Source organism: Strigops habroptila, chromosome 6 (assembly GCF_004027225.2).
Source record: "Strigops habroptila isolate Jane chromosome 6, bStrHab1.2.pri, whole genome shotgun sequence".
NCBI lineage: Eukaryota > Metazoa > Chordata > Aves > Psittaciformes > Psittacidae > Strigops > Strigops habroptila.
Genome location: NC_044282.2, coordinates 37,488,790 through 37,504,771, shown reverse-complemented (window position 1 = coordinate 37,504,771; position 15,982 = coordinate 37,488,790). Strand labels below are relative to the sequence as shown.

The window sequence follows — 15,982 nt, the reverse complement described above, 5'->3', positions numbered from 1 at the left end:
GCTTGCCTAAAAAGAAATCAGAATATTTAACAGCATGAAGAAAGGAGTAAAAACCCTTATGAAATAAAAAGAACAAATGGAGAAATCCCCATGAAATCAGAGTGAGCATAAAGTTTGTTGCATGCCAAAAATCAGCCTACAGGGTAGCAGACAGTGAATAGCCAGTGAATAAATACTGTTCTTTAAAATAGCAGAAACAAAGACATTCGGAAGAAACCAGAAAACATGGAAACACATTGAAATCCACATCTAAGAATACCTGATGTATGCGAAATAATCTAAATGAAGTTAAAAACGTTTATGTGAGACTAAGAACTCTCTAAAATGACCAAAGCAAAGTTTGACTATAGCAGAACTGAACACTAGCTATCTCATTGCATTCTTGTATTCTATCTTCTTCTGACATGCCTTCTTCGTAAGCAGTGAAACATTCACACTGCACCATGTCCTCAGTTATACTTTGTGATACCAACCCAGCTCTTCCCTTAGTCCACCCTGCACTAACCCCATGCAAAACTGGAAGCAGAAAAAAAAGTCATAAAGAACATTAACACCATGACACATGCACACAGTACCTCTCGTTCCACGAGCCCCAGGGCGACCCGGGATGCCCATCAGCCCTGGAATGCCATCATTTCCTGGTAAACCAGGAAACCCTCTTGGACCTTCAGGGCCTCTTGGACCTGGTGGCCCTGGAAGTCCTTGGGAAGTGCTTTGGGATTGACAGTGGTTACAGTTTTGTAGCCTTCCACTCTGGAGGATGGCAGTCAACTGGGCTGGGAGAATTCAAGCAAAAAATTGCTTACGGTGTTGTAACAATAAGATATAAAAATATTGCCCCCTAGCCACTAAGACAAGAACAGTTTCCTCTTTCTAGAGAATATGATACCTTTAGGCAACAAGATGGTAAAGTATGGAACCTGTGGTGTGGAAATATATTTCCACACCTGTAGGAAAACTATAAATCAGCAATATGAATTTTGCTTTCAAGAAAGCATCTTTACAGAATCATAGAATACTTAGGGTTAGAAAGGACCTTAAAATCATCTAGTTCCAACCCCTCTGCCATGAGCAGGGACACCTCACACTAGACCAGGTTGCTCAAGGCCCTGTCCAACCTGGCCTTGAACACTGCCAGAGATGGAGCATTCACAACTCCCTTGGGCAACCCATTCCAGTGCCTCACCACCCTCACTGTAAAGAATCTCTTCCTTATATCTAACCTAAATCTCTCCTGTTTAAGTTTGAACCCATTACCTCTTGTCCTATCACTACAGTCCCTGACAAACAGTCCCTCTCCAGCACCCTTGTAGGCCCCCTTCAGATACTGGAAGGCTGCTATGATGTCTCCATGCAGCCTTCTCTTCTCCAGGCTGAACAGCCCCAATTTTCTTAGCTTGTCTTTGTATGGGAGATGCTCCAGCCCCCTTATCATCCTTGTGGCCCTAAATGTCTATATATTTATTATAATTATATATATATAATTATTATAATTATCAGAAAACTTCTTTAGCGCTTTAAACAAGAGAAGAACAGTAAAGAGGTTTTCGAACTTACTTGTTAGCACATCTGAGCACACCTGTCGAATAAATTCTTCTGAAAATTCTCGTGCCTGAATTGAACAGGGAACAGTTAAAAAACCAGAGAGTATGCATTTGTTTGGGGATTTTAAGGTACTCAAAATGACAAGTCTGAGGTCCTATACATACAGGTTTTCCATCTGATCCAGGTGGTCCCGGGGGTCCTCTGTCTCCCGGCTGACCTCTGAGACCAGGAAGTCCAACCAAACCCGGGAGACCAGATTCTCCTTTTTGACCATTGATGCCTTGAATGCCTGGATCTCCTTTCTCACCCTTCTAGAACAGAAACCAATGAAAAGCCAATCATATCTTCACAGACCATTGGGAAGCTAGGTAACACCAAGCACACATATTCTGAGAAAATCTTCACTGATTATCCTCATGAAATGAATATAAGTTGTCACTGAAAATTAACTTGATACTGATGAGATTATTTGACTTAAATTTATTGAAGTTTTCAGATTCTTTAATAACTGTTTCTGATACTATTATTTACCAAATATAACTAGAAATAAATTAGCTTTTTTTTTTTTGCTTTTTTACTTTAAGGACTCATTTTACTGAATAATTAATATAAACACAATAGTCCTCCTTATTAACATATAGAAGGAAAGGCTTTATTCACTTTTTCATGAGAAGTAGATCATTTGTTACAGTACATTAACATCCTTAGAAGGCTGGAAAATTAGAAGTGAAATTCTGGCATCATTGAAGTTCTTGGCAAACTTACTGTAATAATCAAGACTTTTACCCCATATTGTCAGCATATAAGACAAAGGAAAAAAGTAGTTTTTATTTCAGTTAGGGTACTTTTATATATATACATGTGATTGATAGCAACTGTAGACCATTTGCTTCACTGGTAAAGGTTAAAATACTATTGGAAAATATTTTGATTATCTTCATCAAAGCAAAGTTTTTTCTATGTATGGAATTACCTACTGCAGTGGTTGAAGTGGAACTCCTTCCTGTGCTGAAGCCAACAAAGCAGTAGTACGATGCAATCTGGTACGTGCTCAAGATTAAAGTTAGCATACTATGTTTGCTCCCTGTTGAGCTTTTTCCTTCCATTTTTGCACAGCTTCTGCATAATATTAACAGTTGCTTCAAAATTTTCTTTCACCCTTTCTAACTATCAAAGATGGAATTATGGAAACAAGGCAGCAATATGACAAAACTTATTGGAGCAAATAACGCAAGTTTAAGAAGCACTCAGGCAGTCTCCATAGACTTACACTGAATTTTAAGTTATGGTATTTATATTATTCTGTATCATTCTATACAGTACTTATCAAAATTCTTTACATCAAGAAAAATTCAAAGCTTTCTGGCTTGATCTGAATGAGTAACAATGCCCAGGGCTGTCCACGCTACAGGGTAGCAAGCTTCAAATTCAGTATTGGATTACTCGGTCTTATGCAGAAAGCCAGCCATTAAAGTAACGCAGGTATTTTTTCATCTTAAAAAAAAGAGAAATTATACAAAATGTGACAGATGTCAGTCAAATGACTAAGAGTAGTGCTGGAAAGATGTTCTACCAGTAAGATGGTATGCATGAACCGAACAGCAATCCATACCCTCTTCCCATTTCAGAAGTTCTACACTAATTCGGAACTGACTTTTTCCAAGGATGTAGTTGTATTTTATTTCCTGGATACAGTCCATTTGAATGTTGTAGTCATAGAAGCGATACTCTCAGTTACACCATGTAGATTTGTACTTGTTCATTTCTATTACATAATTAGAAATGTTTTTTTCATTTAACAAGGTCAACAAGGCTCAGAAATAAACATATGGAGCACATGCAGCTGCCTAGGGCTATACTAGAGACTGTATGTGCTAGGATCTAAAAATGATGCTGTGCTTGTAGCTAGAAGTTTTTAATTTCAATTACTTTTACAGCTATGGACTATGTTTACATAAAAGACATCTGACTTGCAAGTTGATTTATTTGGACTAAATGTTAAAGGGCCTAGAAAGCATTAAAAACAAGTGAAACATTGTGAAAGTGGCACCAATTGTAGAAAAACATTACGGGCAAGAAACCAGGACAAAATGCTTGAATCATCAGCACAACTGCCTGCAGAACTTGCCAAAAAGCAAATTAAATTGTTGAGGGAACATTTTCTGCAGTATATCTTGGTCTTGTAACACTCAGCCACATCCCATGTGTGGCCTTATTTTTTGACCCTTGCTATTGGCAAAGAAAATACAGAAGAAAAAAAGGAAAAGAACTCAGTAAGTTCTGAGAATTAGAGAGTGAAGAAACTTTTTTTTGAGGAGTCAGAGTCCAACAGAAGACAGCATATTTTATAAAAGTATAAACTCATTTTATAGGTCTGATAAGTAAATACTACGGCATCATTATACCTTAGTGTATAGTAAGAATTATTTATTACTTATTATAATAATCAGTATTATTAAAAGGATTTTTCAGAAGCAATTATTATTACCATGATTTCCAATATTTAAAAAGGCTAGTTCAATAGTACACAAGTGTCCTGGGTTCAGCTATAGCAGTCATTTTTCTCCTTCTTAGTAGCTGGTGCAGTGCTGTGGATTTTAACTTTCAGCCTGGGAACAGCGCTGATAACACCGATGTTTTTAGTTCTTGCTAAGTAATGTTTACTCCGACCAAGGACTTTCTCAGTCTCGTGCTTTGCCACGGAGGAGGGGAGGCCGGGAGGAAGCAGAGACAGGACACCTGACCCAAACTAGCCAAATGGGTATTCCATACCATAGCATGTCATGCCCAGTATATAAACCAGGGGGGGTTTACCCGGAAGGCCCAGATCACTGCTCCGGTCGGGCTGGGTATCGGTCAGCGGGTGGTGAGCAATTGTATCCTCTCCCCTTGTTATTTCCCTTATCGTTATTATCATTGGTGGTAGCAGTAGTGGTTTTGTATTATACCTTAGTTGCGGGACTGCTCTTATCTCAACCCGTGGGAGTTACATTCTTCCCATTCTCCTCCCCATCCCTTCGGGAGCAGGGGGAGGAAGAAGTGGGGGGAGTGAGCGAGCGGCTGCGTGGTTCTGAGTTACCGGCTGGGCTCAAACCACGACAGTTCTTTTTGGCGCCCAACGTGGGGCACGAAGGGTTGAGATAACGACAGATCTGACCAAAGTGTATCTAATCATATTTGTGATAAGAATTCATTGTTACTACTCGTCACAATGGTGATTATATGGCGCTCAGACTTGTTGCACTTGATCTCAGAGTTTCAGCACGTTGTACCTTACTTACAGCCACTATTTGCTGTTTTAGTGTTTATAAGCTGGGGGGCCTGGGCTAAGGTTCTTGTTTCACTGTACTTCATGGTAATGACTTGTAATACAATAGACTCATTGATCATGAAACTGGTCCAGTTTGTGCTTCCAGCCTGGCCATCACCTCTATACTTTGGGAGGTATATAATGAAATATTTTAGCAATTGCATATCTTTTTTTTTCTCCTCAGGGGGTCAACCTACGAAGGAGGCATTTCCCTACACCCCCCGTTCCCCCACCAGCCTATTTGCAACAGCAATTGAGAGTTCTGAAGGTTTTGGGTGGCCTTTGAATACCCTTGAGACCTGCCTGCTGATTGTGCTGGGGATCAGCATGTTGGCACACATACAGAGTGTGTTTTATGCACAGCCATCCCACCCTGGGAACACCCTATTTCATCTAATCTCGAAAGTTAAGCAGTATCGGGTTCAAATCTGGTCTAGGGTTAGACGACGATATTGGAGGACCACCAAGAGCTTTTCCCTGAGGCTGGACAGTCATGAGTGGCAGGGTGTGTGGGATAGTATGGGCAAGTACCTAGGCCAGTGGGCCCCTCCAGTGCTTTGGAACTTCACCACTGAACAAGTGCAACATCCGGAAAAACTCGTAAAACACTTAAACAAGGTGTGCTGTCATCCTGGTTATACCAGAGAGGGACAAATCATGGCAATGTGCTGGGGCTTGGCCTACGCCTACAGAGCCCTGCTCAACACTATCCAGCACCTTCAAAGGCAAAAAATGTCTCTGGATCTGATGGCAAAGCAACAGACAATGCAGCTATGCCAACTACAAGCACAGCAGCTACTCCAACCCTGACCACAACAGACAAGGCAGCTACTCCAAGTACAGCAGCTACATCAACCCCAGTGACAAGCACAACAGCTACTCAGACCCTGACCACAACAGACAACGCAGCTACTCCAAGTACAGCAGCTACATCAACCCCAGTGACAAGCACAACAGCTACTCAAACCCTGACCACAACAGAAAACGCAACTACTCCAACTTCAAATACAGCAGCTACACCAACCCCAGTGACAAGCACAGCAGCTACTCAAACCCCGACAGCAACAGGCAATGCGGCTACTCCAAGTACCGCAGGTACACCAACCCCAGTGACAAGCACAGTAGCTACTCAAACCCCGACAGCAACAGTCAATGTGGCTACACCAAGCACCGCAGGTACACCAACCCCAGTGACAAGCACAGTAGCTACTCAAACCCCGACAGCAGCAGACAATGCGGCTACTCCAAGCACCACAGCTACACCAACCCCAGTGACAAGCACAGCAGCTACTCAAACCCTGGCAACAGACATTGCAGCCGCTCCAATCCTAGTGGCAGACACTGCAGCCACTCCAACCACAGTGACAAACACTGCAGCTAAACCAAATGGCCAGTTTGTGACAATGTCTGTTGCCCCTGTAAGCAAAAGCAAACAAGAGGCACAAAGAGCAACCCGTGAAGCGAAGAAAGATGAAGACCCAATGCCATTACTACATGGAATAGCATCTGAACAAGAGTTACTACTACGTGGATCAGAGGAAGAGGAAGAAGAAGAAGAGGTGACTTCTCGACCCCAGACCTCAACCGAGCTGTGGAATATGCGAAAAGATTTCACCCGTCTTCCAGGGGAGCGCATTGTCACCTGGTTGCTCCGATGCTGGGACAATGGGGCCGACGGTCACGAACTAGAAGGTAGGGAAGCCAAGCAGCTCGGATCACTTGCTAGGGAAGGAGGAATTGCAAAGCGATTGCAAGAGAGAAGCGAGCCCTCAGCCTTTGGAGGCGGCTCCTGGCAGCTGTGAAGGAAAGGTTTCCCTACAAAGATGATATTACGAGTCGCTCAGCCAACTGGACCACGATAGAGAAAGGCATCCAGTCCCTGAGGGAATCAGCCATTATAGAGATGATCTATCGTAGGCCAGATGCCAGGAACACATCCGTAGATCCAGATGAAGTTGAATGTACACGACCCATGTGGCAGAAACTTACACGGAGTGCACCATCATCATATGCCCACACATTGGCATCAATGACCTGGAATGAAGGAGTATCACCAACAGTGGATTGCCTGATTCGTCAGCTCCGAGAGTTCGAAGACAATCTCACCCCTTCCATCATTTCAGCTTTGGAAAAACTGTCCCAGGAGTTCAAACAATTGAGAGACGATTTAGCCGATCTATCCAGCTCCTCACGCGTACCAACCCATGTCTCAGCTACTAACAGAAGGCGCCCTACTGCTCGAGAAAGAAAATATAGGAGGTACACGCCACGGGCCACCCTATGGTTTTACCTGCAGGATCACAGAGAAGACATGAGAAAGTGGGATGGAAAACCTACCTCGGTTCTGGAGCAATGGGTGCGTGAACTGAAGAGGAGAACAATGGTCAAGGATGATCCTCCCAGGAAAGCTGCTGCTCCAGTCTCTGGTGAGCAGTTTCCCAGATGGAGTGGAAGAGCTGAATTTTTTACTCCAGCTCCTGTGATAAGGAATACTAATCCCTTTCTACAAGACATAAGTGGAGAATTTTATGATCACTATTAGAGGGGCCTTGCCTCCAGCCAGGTGGAGGAGAGGGATAATCGGGTTTACTGGACTGTGTGGATCAGATGGCCTGGCACATCAGTCCCACAGAAGTATAAGGCTCTAGTAGATACCGGTGCACAGTGTACTCTGATGCCATCAAGGTATCAAGGGGTGAAACCCATTTATATTTCTGGAGTGACAGGAGGATCCCAAGAGTTAACTGTACTGGAGGCTGAAATCAGCCTGACTGGGAGGAAGTGGCAAAAGCACCCCCTTGTGACTGGTCCAGGGGCTCCATGCATCCTTGGCATAGACTATCTCAGGAGAGGGTATTTCAAAGACCCAAAAGGGTATAGATGGGCTTTTGCTATCGCTGCCTTGGAAACAGAGGAAATTAAGCAGCTGTCCACCTTGCCTGGTCTCTCAGAGGATCCTTCTGTTGTGGGGTTGCTGAAGGTCGAAGAACAGCAAGTGCCAATTGAGACCACAACAGTGCACCGGTGGCAATATCGCACCAACCGAGACTCCTTGATTCCCACCCATAAGCTGATCCGTAGATTGGAGAGCCAAGGAGTGATCAGCAGGACCCGCTCACCCTTTATCAGCCCCATAGGGCCAGCGCAAAAGTCTAATGGAGAGTGAAGACTAACAGTAGACTATCGTGGCCTGAACCATTGAGTGCTGACATGCTAGAACTTCAATATGAACTGGAGTCAAAGCCAGCCAAGTGGTATGCTACAATTGATATTGCCAATGCATTTTTCTCAATCCCTTTGGCAGCAGAATGCAGGCCACAGCTTGCTTTCACTTGGAGGGGCATCCAGTGCACTTGGAACCGACTGCCCCAGGGGTGGAAACACAGCCCTACCATCTGCCATGGATTGATCCAGACTGCACTGGAACAGGGGCAAGCTCCAGAACACCTGCAATACATTGATGACATCATCGTGTGGGGTGATACAGTGGAAGAAGTTTTTGAGAAAGGGAGGAAGATAATCCAAATCCTGCTGAAGGCCGGTTTTGCCATAAAACGGAGTAAGGTCAAGGGACCTGCACAGGAGATTCAATTTTTGGGAATAAAATGGCAAGATGGACGCCGCCAGATCCCCACAGACGTGATCAACAAGATAACAGCAATGTCTCCACCAACTAACAAGAAAGAAACACAAGCTTTCTTAGGTGTTGTGGGGTTCTGGAGAATGCACATCCCAAATTACAGTCTGATTGTAAGCCCTCTCTATCACGTGACCCGGACGAAGAATGATTTCAAATGGGGCCCTGAGCAACAACAAGCCTTTGAACAAATTAAACGAGAAATAGATCATGCAGTAGCACTTGGATCAGTCCAGGCCGGGCCAGATGTGAAAAATGTGCTCTATACCGCAGCTGGGGAGAATGGTCCTACCTGGAGCCTCTGGCAGAAAGCTCCACGGGAGACTCGAGGTCGACCTCCCAGCTTTTGGAGTCGGGGATATAAAGGATCCGAGGCCAGCTATACTCCTACTGAGAAAGAGATACTGGCAGCCTATGAAGGGGTTCAACCTGCTTCAGAACTGAATGGAACTGAAGCGCAGCTCCTCCTGGCACCCCGGTTGCCTGTGCTGGGCTGGATGTTCAAAGGCAGGGTCTCCTCTACACATCATGCAACTGATGCTACATGGAGTAAGTGGGCCGCACTAATTACACAACGAGCTCGAATAGGAAATCCCAGTCGTCCAGGAATTCTAGAAGTCATCATGGACTGGCCAGAGGGCAAAGATTTTGGGATGTCACCAGAAGAGGTGATGCGTGCGGAAGAGGCCCCACCATATAATGAACTGTCAGAGAGTGAAAAGCAATATGCCTTGTTTACTGATGGGTCCTGCTGTATTGTGGGAAAGCATCGGAGATGGAAGGCAGCTGTGTGGAGTCCCCTGCGACAAGTTGCAGAAACTGCTGAGGGAGAGGGTGAATTGAGTCAGTTTGCAGAGGTGAAAGCCATCCAGCTGGCCTTGGACATTGCTGAACGAGAAAAATGGCCAGTACTTTATACTGACTCACGGATGGTGGCAAACTCCCTGTGGGGGTGGTTGCAGCAATGGAAGCAGAGCAACTGGCAACGCAGAAGTAAACCCATCTGGGCTGCTGCATTGTGGCAAGATATCGCTGCTCGGGTGCAGAACCTGGTGGTGAAGGTACGCCACGTAGATGCTCATGTACCCAAGAGTCGAGCCACTGAGGAACGCCAGAACAACCAGCAAGTGGATAAAGCTGCTAAGGTTGAAGCGGCTCAGATGGACTTAGATTAGCAACATAAGGGTGAATTATTTTTAGCCCGGTGGGCCAATGACACCTCAGGCCACCACGGCAGAGATGCAACATATAGATGGGCTCGTGATCGAGGGGTGGACTTAACAATGGACACTATTGCCCAGGTTATTCACGAATGTGAAACATGTGCTGCAATTAAGCAAGCCAAATGGTTAAAGCCTCTCTGGTATGGAGGACGATGGCTGAAGTACAAGTATGGGGAGGCCTGGCAGATTGACTATATTACACTCCCACCAACCCACCAAGGCAAGCGCTATGTGCTTACCACAGTGGAAGCAACCACCAGATGGCTGGAAACATACGCTGTGCCCCACGCCACTGCCCGGAACACTATCCTGGGCCTTGAGAAACGAGTTTTGTGGCGACACGGCACCCCAGAGAGAATAGAGTCAGACTATGGGACTCATTTCCAGAACAACCTCATAGACACTTGGGCATTGAGCATGGCATTGAGTGGGTATATCACATCTCCTACCATGCACCAGCCTCTGGGAAAATCGAATGGTACAATGGGCTGTTAAAAACTACACTGAGAGCAATGGGTGGTGGGAATTTCAAACACTGGGATACACATTTACCAGAAGCCACCTGGTTGGTCAACACTAGGGGATCTGCCAACAGGGCTGGCCCAGCCCAATCAGAACTTTTACGTACTGTAGAGGGGGATAAAGTTCCTGTGGTGCACATAAAGAATTTGTTGGGGAAGACAGTCTGGGTTATTCCTGCTTCAGGTAAAGGCAAACCCGCTCGTGGGGTTGCTTTTGCTCAGGGACCTGGATATACTTGGTGGGTAATGAGGGAAGATGGGGAAGTCCGATGTGTACCTCAAGGGGATTTGATTTTGGGGGAAAACAGCCAATGGACTCAATTGTATGCTGTTGCCTGCTCTATAACACTTTTATAGCCCACCAGCTAGATATCTTCAGGTCGCCAGCAACTGACCCTGACTTCCCTCTGATCATCACCTCAACAAAGAATGAATTTTGAGGAAACCAGACCAGTTCAGCAGTGACCAGATGAATTTGGCGGTATCATCAGCAGGCAACAACCCAACACTACACACCGTCCTTCCTGCCCTGAAAGACTATTACAAGAGATGGAGCCTGATATCATAGACTGGATGAATTCAGCAATTTTATAGGGATTGGTCCATGGACTAGGGAATGATATCTTTCTCTTTGTGTGTGTGTGTGGGTGTATATATATGTGTATATATGGGACAGGGGCAATGGTGTGTTGAGAGATGTGGGATCTGAGCATGACGTGAATGGTATGGAATAAGGGGTGGATACTGTCCTGGGTTCAGCTATAGCAGTCATTTTTCTCCTTCTTAGTAGCTGGTGCAGTGCTGTGTTTTTGAACTTTCAGCCTGGGAACAATGCTGATAACACCGATGTTTTTAGTTCTTGCTAAGTAATGTTTACTCCGACCAAGGACTTTCTCAGTCTCATGCTCTGCCAGGGAAGAGGGGAAGCAGAGGCAGGACACCTGACCCAAACTAGCCAAACGGGTATTCCATACCACAGCACGTCATGCCCAGTATATAAACCGAGGGGGGGTGTGGGATTATTACTGAATATGATTTGAAAATTAAACTTATATCTAAAAATGTAGCATTGCTCACACATAAAGGAAAAACGGACTTTCAGGGTAAGATGCAGCTGCACGTGGTATGCCAGGAATTCATTCCACAGCGGTTCCCGTGGCAACATTGCTTGACGGAGGATGGAGCAGAGTGGAGATTCTGCGGCCAAACTCTGTCCCAACACCAGCAGAGATGGGAACTAGGTGGTACTTAAAACTGATAAGCTGCATACTTGCTGCCCTGAGCCAACGGCCTGTCATCTTTTGACAAAATGCTGTCCTTTGTGCAAACTTTGCTTCATTATAATGCATTTTAATATGAAAACACACCTCCACCTCCAATGCTACCCGCCTCCAAAGTGAGACCACCCCTCTTTGAGCATGCTCTTTGAATTTTTTGTGGCATATACCTTTAAAAGCGAAGCGAGGAAAATTTACACCAATAACAATAAAGGTACGTATGACTAGAGTCACTCAAGCTCCACCTTGAAAGTGAAAAGTACTATAAAAATGACCCAAAAAGTGGGGGGCTTTAGGGAAGACATCATCGTGGACGAGCCGAGGAAGACCCCATCAGCTGACTACTCTCGACTCCTGGGACCGGTCGACGGGCTGGACCTTTCTTCCCCCCCATAGGGACGCCTTTGGGTAAGACTTGCACTGTACCCAGTGCTTCCCCGGGAAAATTAGGAATCTCTATATAGAGTTACTTTTTACCTTTATACTTTAAAGCCAGGCTGTATTATTCATAACTTTGTCGCGCGGTTGTATACTTTATTATTTGCATGTGCTTTTGCAGACAGTGTATTTATCACCGGCAATCCACAAGAACCTGTATCTGTTGCTTTAATAAACTGCACTGCTTAAGTAGCTAATCGTAAATCTCTCATTGAACGCCACCAGCTCCCTCAGTGTGGCCGTGCTAGTTCGTGAGCACGATTAGACTCAAGGTGCAGTGCACTATTAGTGCATCCGGAATCGTGATTATTCAATATATTGAATGCGACCGGACTGATAGTGGCATATTGGGCATCACTCAGAATCTAAGCCTAGCCGCACCCAGCCCCTCTAATATCTGAGGATCAGCCAGAAAGCAAGGGGGTTTATTTTCTGCCAAATTGTTTTACCTTTTCACGCAACAGGGGGTTACCCGGAAGGCCCAGATCACTGCTTGGGTCGGGCTGGGTATCGGTCGGCGAGTGGTGAGCAATTGTATCCTCTCCCCTTGTTATTTCACTAATCATTATTATTATTGGTGGTAGCAGTAGTGGTTTTGTATTATACCTTAGTTACTGGACTGTTCTTATCTCAACGCGTGGGAGTTACATTCTTCCGATTCTCCTCCCCATCCCTCCGGGAGCGGGGGGAGGAAGAAGAGGGGGAGTGAGAGAGCGGCTGCGTGGTTCCGAGTTACCGGCTGGGCTCAAACCACGACAACGAGGAATCTTTTACCAATTTTGGCAATGATTTAGCAAAGCACCTATAAGCCAAACTATAATTTTAAGCATTTCATGGAAACATAGCAGCATCTAGGGCAACTTATATGTTTACATGCATAAATTTACCTAATTGTCAGAACCAAGCTTCCAATGAGTATGCCGAGTTATTGATATGCAACAATGCTTTAATTAAAAAGGGTTAAACAAAGAAATCATTTCATGATGTGGAAGGAGAATTATACTAATGAGACAGTGTGTACACTGATTTAACTAAATATCGGAATAAATAAAAAATAACGAAGTTGACTTTTAAATAGCATCTTTTAAACAACTTGCAATACAAAGATTAAAATGTCTGGCCATAAGTGTATCTACCTCAGCCAAACACAAGGGATAAAAAAAAACCAAAGATGAGACTTCTTAAAATATCCTGGAGAGCAACAAATAAAGTTTCTGACAGACCAAGAGCAGTTCAAGCAGGCTTCCCCTTACACCTCTCAAGTTTCAGGCTGAGTTAAATTATTCCTGTATAAACTGATATATTCCCGTATAAAGTAGAGAGAAAGAATTCTGTCGTGTATTTCTGAGGCAGTCTCAAAGACAGAATTCTCTAAAACAAAACCCAAAACATCTTTGTAAAGGCTTTCTTATATTCCTTCTCATTAGCTTTGAAGTAAAGGCACACAAAGAAATCTTGCTAGTAAAAAGTAAAACACACAAGACAAATAGTTCAGCTGTGAAAGTCCCTACCACAGACTTTTATGGAAGCTGAAAGTATGGTATATCAGCACAGTTCAAAAGGAATTAGGCAAATTCAAGATTAACATTAAATACAATGGTCTTGATCTCTAGTTTAAATGCCCTTAATTTGTTAAAAGTCAAAAAGAGTGAAGGTATACAAGAAGAAGGATTTTCTTTGTGTACGCTCTTCCTTATTTTTGTATCCTGCCCTGGTATTGTTAGCTGCTGCTCAATAATATGGACAATTTTGATCAAGTATTCTGTGCTTTTTTATGAATCTAATTTTATTTTTCAATTAATTTAGGATCTCTAGATTTTTTTTGCTTTAATTATTTGCTTTCTTCAAATAGCTCCCTCTCATTTTTGTTTGTTTGTCTAACTCTTTTAAAGTATATACTTGGCTTTTATTATTTTTTTAACATTTCATTTAATGAAATCTATATTTCACAACATCTCTTTTTAAACTACTAATTTATTCTGTTTTCCAATATTTCTGATTTATCTTCTGTTGCTTATGGAGCTGTGAGTATGGAAATAGGACTGTAAACACACATTTTACAGATCACATAATCTGCAAAGATATTGAATAATTATGTAATACTATATTTGTCATTACAAAATACTTACCTCTCCTTGTTCTCCACTCAGTCCTTCTAGTCCCTTTAGGAATTAATGTAAAAAAAAAAAAAGGAATAAAAAAGCAAGTTGAGCCAAATTATTTGGAATAAAAATATAGTATTTTTGTCCTTTGTTTTCAAGAATTAATCACAAATGTCAATTTTTAAAGATTCTGTAATTGCTATTTATACAAAAAAACCAAACTGTATGTAAGGATGGAAAATGTATATCAATCATGGTGAATTAACACTTTAGTAATACGATTAATATCATATACCAAAAGGATAATTTGGGAATACATCATACATATTAAAAACAAATAGACATAATATAGACATACAGACAAAATCTTAGTCACTCTACAAAATACATAAAATTTTGTATTCTAGCAAAAGGGAACACTTGATTTTACCTGTTTAATATCATCTCACTTGGCAGAAATCAAGTTCAGAGCCTTTGAAATGCAAACTCAGTTTGAAAGCCAGATTTTGGATGTTGGCAAATGGTTTCAGTGTCATTTCTGTCACATGGTTCAATGGGGTTATTGATCATTAAGTTCCATGGTAAGATGGTAGTTCACTGCAGGCTTTTTCACTTTTCTGAATATACTGTTATGGACAAGGGAATCTGTATCGCATCTTTAAGAAGTCCTGAAGGCTTGAGAAACCTTGGAAGGACCTAGAGCTGTCTATCAGAAGTATTTGAATGATTGATTTTTTGGTTGCCGACCAAACCAGATAAGCATGGGAAACAATTTTAGACCAAGCATGTATTATTTTTCCAGCTTTCTCCAGAAAAAAAAAAAAAAAAAAAAAGGAACAGCGATTCAGTTTCATCATTCTATTTGAAAAAAAAAATACATTTAACGTTTTCTTTTGCTATCATTTTGTTTTATGCTATGATTAAAATAATAAATATATGAAAAAATTATCCATTAAAAAAAATTGTAAGATGTTAGAGTGGGACATTATATTTGTTTAAAACCAGTGACTGGTCTTTTAGTTTAAACTATTTGTTTTAAAAAAATATCTGCTCAGCTTTACTACTGGATTCCCGTCAACCTATATACCCCTGAGAGTGATAAAACTAGGCTAACATACAGTGTATATCTCCTGCCTATGCCCCCTGGAATCAGCTCCTTCTGGCTAGACAGGAAGCTGTATCCATGTTGTAATTCTGAAAAAAGCAACCATGACTTCCTTCCAAGACTAGTTTTAGATATGTATCTCTGACAAATACTTCTCTGTTTAGACATGACATAGATGATGTAGGTAACAAGTATTTATAAATACTAACAGTTATTTTCTGTGGTGTAACAAGATAGCCAACTATGACACAATCAGAATACATTGGCCCAGAGTTAACGAGAAACAACCGGATCTCACTGATTTTCAGCTGAAACAGGAAACATCTGTAATTTATGAGTGCAGAAGATGTCAATAATGCTCCCAGTATAGTCTAGGAGATAATCAACTACATGAAAGTGTAGCATGATACATGCGAAATCTTAACAACTCAAACAACACTCTTATAACCTTTACACAGAAGCCACTTTCTGCTGTTATCTGCATTTTATAATTGTTTCATGAAAATCTTCAGTGTTTAAGGACTTCATAAAATAATCCAGAAAAATGTACTTCTGGTCTGTTTCTCAAGATATATCCCAGAACCACAGAAACATGTAGGCTGGAAGGGAGACCTCCATGGGTTCAACTTCCTTTTCAGAACAGATCCAGCTACAGCAGGCTGCTCAACACCCTGTCCAGACAGGTTTTGTCACAGCCTCTGTGAGCAGCCTCCTCCAAAAGCAAAATGCTTTTCCTGTATATCAAGCTGGGATTTCCTGCATTCCAACTCATGTCCATTTCCTCTTATTCTTCCCCTGTGCACAGCTGAGAAAAGTATGGCTCT

At 42.7% G+C, this 15,982-nt stretch overlaps 1 protein-coding gene across 1 annotated transcript in view; it reads right to left on the bottom strand.

Moving 5' to 3' along the window:
• COL21A1 (collagen type XXI alpha 1 chain) overlaps positions 1-15,982 on the bottom strand; it is a 107,191-nt gene that overhangs the window by 3,125 nt on the left and 88,084 nt on the right. The window contains exons 26-29 of the mRNA XM_030490800.1: positions 14,081-14,113; positions 1,710-1,856; positions 1,558-1,612; positions 576-776 (exon numbers count right to left, since the gene is read on the bottom strand). Coding sequence (XP_030346660.1) covers positions 576-776; positions 1,558-1,612; positions 1,710-1,856; positions 14,081-14,113 — 436 coding nt within the window. The remainder of the gene's footprint in view (positions 1-575; positions 777-1,557; positions 1,613-1,709; positions 1,857-14,080; positions 14,114-15,982) is intronic.